General features: G+C 31.7%; 1 protein-coding gene across 2 annotated transcripts in view; it reads left to right on the top strand.

Annotated features, from left to right (window-relative positions):
* Positions 1–11,999, top strand: part of LOC106458535 (low-density lipoprotein receptor-related protein 2-like) — a 178,518-nt gene that overhangs the window by 74,637 nt on the left and 91,882 nt on the right. For both annotated transcript variants that reach the window (XM_013918054.2, XM_022384774.1), the window contains exons 3-4: positions 4,430–4,564; positions 9,972–10,094. In XM_013918054.2, coding sequence (XP_013773508.1) covers positions 4,430–4,564; positions 9,972–10,094 — 258 coding nt within the window. The remainder of the gene's footprint in view (positions 1–4,429; positions 4,565–9,971; positions 10,095–11,999) is intronic.

Genomic DNA, 11,999 nt, shown 5'->3' with positions numbered 1-11,999 from the left:
ATAAAGTTTTTTGTTCATTTTTTAAATAAAGAATTTTTTAAAATAATAATATTTGTAAGGTGTAGAATACATTATTCTTCTGCCATACCATATTGGGATGTAATTCTGTAAGGCCCAGAGCTAGTTTCAATTTTATGAATGGAAGACAACGGATAAGAGGCATAAACGTGCCTCCGTAATTTTTATAACATGTGAACGATTTTATTTAAGTGCCGAAAATAGGAAGAAAACACAAGGATCAAAGAACGTTTATTCGTCCTATGTTTTTAACATTTAGGATAAACCAAATCCTTCATATACGAAGATAAAAATTGAAATTCTACAAAAAATACAAAAAAATCGCTGAAGCCACACTTAAGCCATGTTAAAACCTTCTTTGAACAAATATTCCAGAACCCCTATCTTACTAATCTTAATCAATAGAATTACACAGTACGATTTTTATTTTTGTGTGGCCTGGCATGGCCAGGTGGCTATGGCGCTTGGCTCGCAATCTGAGGGTCACGGGTTCGAATCATCGTTTCACCAAACATGCTCGCCCTTTCAGCCGTGGTGGCGTTATAATGTGACGGTCAATCGCACCTCGTTGGCAAAAGAGTAGCAGTGAGTGTTGATGACTAGCTGCCTTCACTCTATTCTTTCACTCCTAAATTAGGGATGGTTAGCGCAGATAGCCCTCGTGTAGCTTTGCGCGAAATTCAAAATAAACCAAATTTATTTTTGTGTTTCGTACTTTTATATCTTTCATAAATAATTATTGGCATCTGTGTTAAATATTTATTTCTTCACACATGCACTGTCGAGAATAACCGTTGTCCTTTGATTTTGTAGTTGTTGTCGATCGTGCATTGCCTAAAGATGGCTCGCTCCTATTGGCTTGAAACGTCGGTCTCAATTGCTTAAAAACATTTCCTCTGTAAAACTGTTCGTGATAGTAAATTTAATTATTAAGTATTTTTCAATATTTGAACAATTTAAATAGTATGAAGGTTTCAGCTTCTTTATTGTTTGTTAAATGGAAAAGTTTGAATTGCTTTTGTTGGATAAACTGCAATTTTTCTAAATTAATTTCCTATTTCAAAGCCTATCGTAAAGCTCCTGGATACTGATATTCTATTAGAAATATAAAAAAAGTCATAAGTAAAATATCATGATTTTTAAAGAAAAGTGGTATTCCGTTCTAAACAAGTCTGAGTAATTTGATCTCTTAATGTAAACAAGTAAAACAAGGATTTGAATAATAGGAAATAAGCTCTTCAGAAATTAATGGTAGAAAGATAATAACTACAGTGATCTTTCTCCATGTTCAGTAATTTAGTTTTTAGAATCAGTTGTATTTAGGGGTGTAGCAAGACTCGTATGGGCCCGGGCTCAGCAAAGGGCAAGGGTATCTCCCTCTCCATATTTTACCCAAAATTTATCCTACAATATTTTTTCACATAGCCTATATCTAATGAGATAAACGTAATTAAATTATAAACCAATAACATTCTTACTTACACAGTTTCATCAGAAATAGGGTTCCTTTGCTTTTTTTCAGTACAAAACAGTTCACCATGACCGCTGTATTGAAACACGTGTTTCGTTCATTTTTTATTTATTTATTGACAGAATAGCAAGTCCACTTAAACCTGTTTCTTTCATTGATCTCCTAAGATAACATTTAATTACTTTTAATTTGGAGAAGGAGTACTGTGTTGCTGCTGTGACAGGAAGTGTAAGAAATAGCAAGCATGCTGTACACGCACCTGGAAATGATGTAGAAAGTACATGGTTGTCTACCATAAATAGTGTAGCAAGTTCACAGAGCGGAAAGCTCATATTTCATACATGCTTTTGGAGATAATACCTGTTCTGGTAGTGTTACAGACAGTTGTATTGCAAGTCTCTGCTAAGGAGTTTCTTGCACTGTAAAGTTCATCACCTGTTAAAGTACTTGATGATTCTAGTAGTATGGGATGGAAAGTATTGACTATTTCTCTAAGTTCTTTAAAGCGATTTTTTTAGCTATGTTGATATTATATTGATATTATATTCTCCTCCGAATTTGGGATTTATCAACTTGAAAGCTATTCTCAGCATCACTGAATCGCTGGATGACACTTAACTCATCAAAACTTTTTATAGGAGACGTTCACTTGGCTTGAAATTTAATTTCAGCACTTTAGGTTGTGGTCATTTCTTTTAATTCATCGTATTTACTTCTAAAATATCTTATTTTACTATAAGAGTTCAATAGCAATCCAGATGCTTTACTCATTTCCAGTATGTTTGACTAGAGCAGGTGAGATACTACACCAGTACACTTTTGAATTGTTTCTGTTACAATGAGAAACAACGTTAAACGACTGCAGATATTTCACTTGTAACTAAAAGTTTGATAGTTTCTAGTACACCCGTAAACCTTTAACGCAAAGCTACTAAACAATCACGGCTTGAACACCATCGGGTGGGAAATAGTTTATTTAATATTGTAGAAAGTTTAGATTCTGCTAGTGATGGGAGTAAAGCGCACCTTCTAATATTGTATCTAAAGAACATAGTGTCTGAAGCAAATCATGCAAGTTTTTAATTCCAATACATACTGTACATAGTCATCCAGCACCAAGTTTAAATTGTGCTCTGCACAGAGAATGTATTTAACACGTGGTACTCGCTTCAGTACCTCGTGTTAAGTACATGCTCTGTGCAGAACACAATCTAACCTTAGTAAGAAGACAACATCAAAGAGTGGACAGGCTTGGAGTTCGTCAACTCCCAGAGGGCAGTGGAAAACCGGGAAAGATGGAGAGAGCTGGTTGCAAAGTTGTCAATAGTGCCCCAACGACCCCGAGGGTTAAGGGACAAAGTAAGTGAAGTGACTCGCTCCAGTATTCTCGCCTGGAAATCTGAACACACATACACGCTATTTGCAGCACTGCCATATCATTGCCTACAAGCTTTTCCAGATCAATACCTTTTTTTTGTTGTTCAGGGAGTGAAAAATGTGCTTTTCAAGTTCAGCAGCATATTAATAGCGTACTTCTTCAAATTCTAGAAATGATTCATGTATTTTAACTTCAATTAGTTAACTACCATCTGTAGGCCTGCTTATTGTTACATATCTTATAATTTGGCTTAAGTGAACCTTTTTTAATGTCTTGGTGGGATTATTGAGTAAAGAGTGCGCTGTTTTATATCATTTGTTGTGTCTTCCTGAACGTGATATAGTAACAATTCAATAATTGCATTTTGTATTACAGGGTTTAAATAAGTAACAGAACCCTTTAAGTTTTCTTAACAATTCCTCCAACACAAGATCATAGTTACTTTGGAGTTTAATAATTGAGGGAGCATTTCTATAGCCAGCTTTTCTTCTAATGTTTCATGAGTTTTACACTGTACATAGTTCTATATGAAGTGCTTACAGTTCATATCTTTATATATTTCTATTCACGCGCTGCCAATTTGAAAATAAAACACAATCTTTAGGATAATCTTCTTGTTTTCGAAAAGCCATCAAGGCTCACAGTAACATTTATTTATTGTCTGTGAGAAGCGTAGACAAGCACGTCGTAACGTTAAACCAGCTTTAGACATTTTTCTTACAGAAACAAGCATTGAAACTTCTTCATTGTTGCATCATATGGGAATGTACGTGATAGTTGGTATGAATCCTGACTTAAAACGCTTTTAGTCTGCATATGAAACCTCGAATTTTTTTTTATCAGATGAGTATTTGCTATTAACTAAATTCGTAGAACAGTTAGTAGAATAATGACATTAACCATTGTGTGCTTTTCTTGGTCTCTTAGTTTTCCTCTTTAAAACCACATTTAGGCCTACTCTCAGTACTTCCTAAACCTTGGCCTACGTAATTATTATACTAATTATCACTACCGGAAGAATTAACTTAAGCCAGTTTTCAGTAAACTGTGGCCTTGCAATCCACTTCACAAGTTTTATTTTCCTTTTTTTACCGTACCACTTGGACATACTTGATTTGACATTGTCCATTAAAAAAACAAATAACCAAGCTAAACACAAAACAAAGCACTGAGCATAATATATGAACACAACATAACCTTAGTTTTCTTTGCTCCTTCCGGTTTGTAATGAATAACACGTTTTTGTTACGCATTATGCATGGTCCTGTTTCAGACAAAATATTTCCATTCAAAATTATTCTTAGAATTTTTAAAAGTCTAATTTTAAACAATTTTTTTTTACGTTACTCTTATTTTTTATTTTTCATATTTTAATTCTTTAAATTTCTAAGGTTTTTGTTTTGTAATGCTAATAATACTAGCTGACTTTAGGCATATCATCAAGAGTCCCTTAACCCTTGAGGCCCGGGCGGGGTTGCACTCGTATTGCTACGCCTTTGGTTGTATTTCTTCGAAAGTCTTAAGTTTTGCATGTTTAGAATTGTTATGTTCTTAAATTCTAGCTCCACCTCAGTGCAATGCTAACCAGTTTTCTTGTGGACAATATGTGTTCAACCAGTCATACTGTATTCCAAGACACTGGCGCTGTGATAGGGTTGTGGACTGTGTAGATGGAACAGATGAAGGGGGAACATGCAGTGAGTAAACTTTAATACTTTGAATCCAGTTTCTTTCTTTTTTTTTATTCAATCATTTAAATGTTTATTTGATGTCTTTACTATCAATTTCTACTGGAGGAGAAAAACATTATCTCTTTTTTTTTGCATATTGAGAAATTTATTAGATCCATACAAAGGTGTGGCTATTGATGATACATTTATCATCTAGGTATGCAAATCTGAAAATGTAATCTGGGATAACTATGAGTGTTTGGGTACTGATGCTAAGTTCTAGATGTGTCAGTTTGGTTGGTTCAGATAATAGAAACAATTGTATCTGTTAGGATCTTAGAATTACCAATGGGATCCATATAGATCTCTGGCTTTTTAAGTGCATCTTTCTAAACTGTTTAATCATAACTTGCCTGTAGGTCAATATCTTTATTAGATACAGGATCTCTAATCACATAAGATTAAACAAATGATATCAGTAGTGGAATTAATTATGTATTTTACATAGAAAATGAAAAGTTTAACCAAAAATGCAAACATTGTCATGGTGAGTAGCCATGATGAAATGTCTGGACCCAACCGGTAGTGAACAGCATAAAAGCAAATTGGTGATTTTGGGGATAATGTTGACTCTAGATATAAAAGTTGCATCAATTTTTCCACCTGGTTATTACTGCTGAGCTCTAGATTAGGAAATTGGATAGAAATTAGGTTTGGGTAGTAGCAATGCAGATGAATATACCTTTAGAGCAAGAATATATCTAAGGCCAACAATTCTAAAGATATAGTTGGAGGTGACTTTTATTGTAGTGGCTGTGTATGTGAATTCTGTTGTTAACTTGTGTCATTTTAAACATCTTGCTGAAATTAAATCAGCTTGATCATTCTGACACATCAGTGTCTTTAAAAAAAGTATGAATTAAATTTAATATAAATTATAGTTTAAAAGACAAATATAAAATTTTGTATTAAGTGTACAGTACTTAATTCCAAACTGGCCGTGTGGCTATTAATTCAATGCATAGTAATCCTGGTCAATTTTAAAAGCAAAATTGTTATGTAGACTGGATTTTAGGTCCAAGATAGTCTTTTCAAAAGTCATATTTTGATGTATGTTTATGGGACATATCCTTAAGGCAAAAACTACTGGAAGGGTATGGCATCTAGGTGTTATGAAAATGCTTATAGGTTGTGTGGACTCACCTTACTTGAATTTCTTATCTTTTATATTCTCAGTTTAATTGTAATTGAGAAGTAGGTTAGTTATTTAAACAAACTCTTGTCAGTTATCTGTACTAGCAAAACATTTGTGGTCAAATTAGTATCTTTATTGCAAAAATACCTCTTTAAATACAAGATTTCAAAAATAATACAAACAAATTGTAATTGTAGATACCAAAAATGTGTAAGTCCACTTGTATATAAGCTGTACTTTACAAAATCTTAACTAATGTTAGGTCTAACCTCAATAAAGAGATTAAGTAACACTATAACCCATGTACATTTTTTACTTTAGTTAGAACTAACCTTTACTTTATATGATAAATAAATTTAAAATGTTGTTCTATGACTTAATGTCAGACCTTTCTGAAAACTTTAAGCTTTTAATGTTGTTGTACAAAATGGTTAGTAAAGTATATTTACATCTGTCTTTTGTTGCTATTCCATCGTTCATAGAGCAGTTGTAGTGACTTGTTCACTGAGCTTTGCAGCTGTCTTGTGCAGGCAGGCTGGTTGTTGTGAAGTGCGTAATGCTCCTGTGAAGTTTTTCTTGGGTAAAATTCTTATGGAACATGCTTAGAATGTGTACTGACGAGCAGAATTATAGTATGATTCTGTTACCTTAAACTTCTTTTAAGAGAAACTTGTGTATATTTTAAATGTTTGTAATGTCATTTATTGACAAAATTATAAAATTAAAAATATTTCAAAACTGTTGTTATGAAAACTTTCATTAATTTGTTTCCATTTTTGTGAAATGTTTTCACTTTTGTTAATTTGAGATGGATTATTAATAATCTGATTTTAAGAAACAACATAATTTGTGAAACTTCAGCTTTGTAATAATTGTTCATCTAATTTCGTGCAAGAAATATTATTGTATTTTAAATGCTGAAGACCTCTTAAGTTAAACATTTTTCTGCTGCTATTAATATTGTTCATTTAAGAACATTACATTTATACCAAAGTACTCAAATATTATGAACTTTAAGTACAGTAATGTATTTGTTGTGGTAATATTTAATGAATAATTAATGGATAAGATTTTGAACTAGGTAGAATTAAAATTCTGGGATAATGATGTAAGTAGCACTTCTGTTAAAGTAAAAGTTGTTTTAGTTGGCTAGACCACATCAACATCGGGTTATTACTAAGTAGATGCAAGTCAGAATAGTATTGGCTGAATATAAAATCATAATAAGGTTGCACAAACATTCTAGATCAGGCCAACCAACAAAGCCAGTTCTTTATAAACACCTACTGTATAGGTACTTCTTCACGAGTTTGTTTGCTATAGTTATCTTGTTTACCAGAGAAAAGGAGCAAACTTATCTAGAACATGACCCAATGTAGAAGAATTACAGCAAAAACTGATGATGAATTAAGATAAGTTTTAGAAATTCTATAAAGCATTGTTTTAGAAGATAGATCCTCATATATATAGCTACTTTTCAGCTAGTTTTTAAGTGGAGATTCACTTTAGACAACTATTTAATGATATATGTTTAAATAGATATAGTGGTTGATCTTTTTTCATCATTTTGTTTTGTTTATATTTACCTGCATGTGTTAAGAAAGTTCCTATTGATGTTATAGAGTTGCATATATTTCACGTCTTTTGTTGTTTTTTTCACCAGTATTAAAGTAAATCAGTCATTCCTTTTTGTTGTATCATATAGGTAATGGTTTAAAATATTTCATTTATTGAGTTGCTGCCTTTCTTTTATGGAAACAATTCTACAGTATTGTGTACTGAATTAATGAGAAATAGTTGATGGAATGATGTCAGGTTAAAAACCATTATCAAGGATATGTAAATTAAACTCTCATAAAAGTCATAATTTTTGTTCCATTCTTATAGGCAATCAGTTTGATTTCTGAGTTGTTTTATTAACATAATAATTTTGTAGTACTGTTTTTAAGTTGCACGGAAAGTATCTTGAATTTTCATTGACAATTTGAGATGTTAAGTACAGAAATGTTTTTAATCTGATATTATTCTTATAGGCAGTCAGGTTGATTTCTGATTTTTTATTAATGTAACTGTATATTCTATTTTCAAGTTGCATGGAATATATCATGGGTTTTCATTAACATTTGAGACCTTAGCTACAAAAACGATGGTAACGTGATATTTTTCCGTTCAGTTCTCTAGTGTATGAATTCTGTCATTTTTAACATATATCAATAAAATAGCATTTTTGTTTCCAAGCATAATAAATTTCCATGTACAAAAAGTTGGTACAAGCCCTTTAGACAATGGTTAAGATGAATTCACACAATTTTATCTTCATACATTGAGAACTCTGAATGATTGTTCAAAAAGGTTCATTGTGGGCATTCGGAGAATGTGTGACTGTTAGTTAAGTGTTTGTGAAATAATGAACTGTCCAAAAGATAAAAATATAGGAAGAAACAAAGATAATTAGAAATTCCTTTAATGAATTCAGGGGTAGTTTACATTATAAGATTGTGCACAAGTTAATTTTGTAATGCATAGATAAGCATCTATTTAAAAATGAATATGTTAAAAAAAAAAGGTAAGTTCCTTTTTTTTCACACAACTCATTACCTGATTTAATTAAAAATTTTTCAAGAACTTGAGAATTTATACAAATATAATGGTAAGTAATTTAATTCTAAGGTATTATTTATTTCTCCTCAAGCCTAGGTTTGATAAAATTGAACCAAAGTTTTCTTTTGCTTCTAGAAATACCTGATAAGTTACATATGGATTTTGTTTTGTATTTGTTTTATAAATGTACTATATTTTGGGTCACGAACTCAAATAAAACAAACACTGCGGATGTATACAAATGGTATCCTATTATCATATTCCATATGTGTAAAACTCCATGTATGATATTCAAGAGTGATTTGCTCAGATCGTTTTTGTAGTGCCTGAATCCATGAAAACTAGTTTTTAGTAAGGGATGAACTTGCATGTATTTTATGGAGCATACTCTATAAGAATTCAAGAAATAAAATTTTGGGAATGCAGAAAAAGTAGAGACTAAGATTATCTAACTTGCAGATAACAGACATTAGGCTAAAATTAGAAATCTTCCAGCATACTAATGTAAGTTTATAGAAGATATGGCTGTTTTTTTTTTATTGGCCAAAAAAAAGTGACCCTTTTCTGTTGGAAAATACATGTCACTCCATAAATGGAAAGTAACTTGAGTCTTTAAGATTACAACTTAAAAACAGCAGATGCAGCTATACAGGGACTCAGATTTGAATATAGATATACCAGGCTACACTGTAGGAAAGGCAAATTTACTAATGATCAAAATATCTGTGTCATATATTAATTGCTGTATGTGTTGTACTCATTGCATTAAAAAATGTAAACAGCTGATGTAATATTCCAAAATGTAAACAGCTGATGTAATATTCCAAGATTGTGTAAATGGTTTGCAATATCAAATCCTGCTATTTCTAGATGAAGTAAGATATAATATGCTTTGCATTGAGTTAGCAGTTAGTCACCCAAGTAATAACTGCTTGGGTCACTGATGTAATTCATTAAGTATTTAATCAGCAATGTATTAAAGAACAAATAGGGGTGACAAGCACTATATGATTGGTGCAATGATCTAGAATTGCAGGTTTAGTGTTGAATAACTACTGGTTGATATTTCCTATTTTGAATGACCTTATTTATCATGTATAGGGTGTAAATCTAGAACTATGGTCATACTGGAAGGTTTGTGTGTTGTATTATACGATGACAGGCATGATATATTGCATCAACAGATCTCTGCATTTTATCTTGGATAAAAACGAAACAAAAAACAAGTGTTTTCAAGTGCCTTAAGTATGCTTCTTAATGAAATATTTATTGACACAGTCTTTTAAAGTGACTTTTCTGTTCTTCTGTATGTTGTTTTAAATATATTTTCTCTTACACAAGAAAAGAAAAACTAAATGCAGTTGATTAGTGTTTTACTAAGTCTTATACAACAAACAATACAGTTACTGTATGAAAGCTAATGTAACACAATGGTTATATATTGGTGAAGCATGCTGAAATAAGGATCTGATTTTGAAGGAAATTATATCCAAGATCATATTATTGGTAACAAAAACAAGATTTTGGATATGAGATTCAAATTTTGCTGCTGCTTTTTTTATTGTGTTTTGTATTTTGTCAATAAATTGAAAATAAACATGTATTTAAACCATTATTTTTTCTTGCCCCAAATAACAGATTATAGGCAGTGCCTTCTAGATGATCACAAGTGTAGCAGCGGGTTGTGTATTCCAAGCAATAAAAAATGTGATGGCTACCATGATTGTCGAGATGAAAGTGATGAGAAAGGGTGTCACCACAGTAAGTTTTATTTTCAGTTATTAGCTGTTTTCTCCCTGGTCTGCTTGAGAACCAAATCTTAAGTAGTAGCAAGAGCTGATAAACCATATTACTAAACATTAACAACAACAACAAATAATTTCCCATTATTGAAAGTTTTAGATTTCATTTTATGATAAGTATATTGTTTTTGTTTTTAAGTAATAAATCAAAAAGTACTTAAATGAATAACATACATGATCATCTAACTTGACCCTTTAAAAAAAGGTAGTTTGACATTTTCAAGTGATTTAAAACACTTAGTTTATTATCAACATTCTTACCATGGGCCAACATCAGACAGTACCAGTAGTAATTGAGTGATGTAGGCTTACAGTTTAAACATTGCTAATCAATTAAGTTGTTGTTGTTTTTTTGTTAGAGATGTGAAGGTTTCCATCCTGGAAGTTTTTCATTAATAATTTTTTTATTATTATAATTTGTATTTGTAACAACATTCATTTTGTACTAACAAACTTAAACTTCAATTAGTTTTGTAAGAGTGACAGTCAATCTCTTTGGATGGATGGTGGGTGGAAGGTGCTGCTGACTTGCTGCCTTCCCTCTGGTCAGTAGTTCAAAATTAAGGATGGCAGCAGATAGCTTTAAGCACAAAATATAAACACAATTCTTTGTCCAAATCTTCTAAATTAGCACTTGAATCCAAGGTGGTGGACCTTTAGCCCTGTTAATAGCAAAATCTAGATTATATTTTTCTACATCATAACTGAAACTTTGTTTTACTGATACAAAGTAGAATTAAATGGGTGGTAAGGTGCCTTTCAGACTAGAACTTTTGCAGTTGTTTCTGGCCAAAAAGGAGTCAAGACTAGTTGTAGTTTAATGTTTAAGCTAAATATATTCATTGTGTCCTGTTTTATAACCCACTGAAATTAAAAAAATAAATAAAAAAGTGTTATGATATGGTAGGTAATCTTAGCTTATTCCATTCGGTCATTATCAGTTGTTTTTTTTTGTTTGTTTTAATGAAATCAGGTTGGTTATCTAGCCAAGGTCCTTCTGTAAGTTTATTTTTTTTTTTTTATATTTGAAGAAAATAGGATAAAAAAACAAAAACAAACTCATTTTAGAAGTAAGTTTAATTCAAGTTTGAATTTTATTTTATAATGAAAATTTGAAGCTGTATATTGAAATTTTCTGTTTTGCCAGCCTGATATTTTTTTTCTTAACATAGTATCCGACATCAATTTCATGTAGAAATTAATATAATATTCTTTAAAATCTTGCCTTACAAATCTTTTGACATTCGTTAAAAAGGTTTACTGCTTATGTAGATGAGGGTAAGGGTGTAGATTTGATGTATCTAGATTTTCAGAAAGTGTTTGACAAGGTACCACATAAAAGGCTTGTAAAAAATATCTCAATAGATGTGGGAGATAAGCTAGCTAATTGTATAGAAGAGTGGCTGGATGGAAGAAAGCAGAAGGTTGTTACAAATGGTGTTCAGTCAAACTGGATTAATGTCACAAGTGGGGTACCTCAGGGCTCAGTCTTAGGACCTTTGCTCTTTTTGATTTATGTCAATGACTTAGATGAAGGAATGGTCAATAAACTACTTAAATTTGCAGATGATATTAAGATTTTGGGTGTTTCTGGCTGTGAGGAGGAAGATGCTGCTTTATAAAAGGATTTCGATCATTTAGTGAGTTGGGCAAATAAATGGCAGATGGGTTTTAATTATAATAAATGCAAGATAATGCATGTGGGTTATCATAATTTGAAGTATAAGTATAATTTGGATGGGAATAACCTTAGTGTTATGAAGGAAAGGGATCTTGGTGTAATAATCGATCAGTCTCTAAAGCCATCCTAGCAGTGTGCTGTTGCTAGTGGTAGGGCAAATAGGATTTTAGGGTGTATCTATAG

The sequence above is a fragment of the Limulus polyphemus genome, unplaced genomic scaffold, assembly GCF_000517525.1.
Source record: "Limulus polyphemus unplaced genomic scaffold, Limulus_polyphemus-2.1.2 Scaffold481, whole genome shotgun sequence".
NCBI classification, from domain to species: domain Eukaryota; kingdom Metazoa; phylum Arthropoda; class Merostomata; order Xiphosura; family Limulidae; genus Limulus; species Limulus polyphemus.
This window is presented reverse-complemented; position numbering and strand designations above follow the sequence as displayed.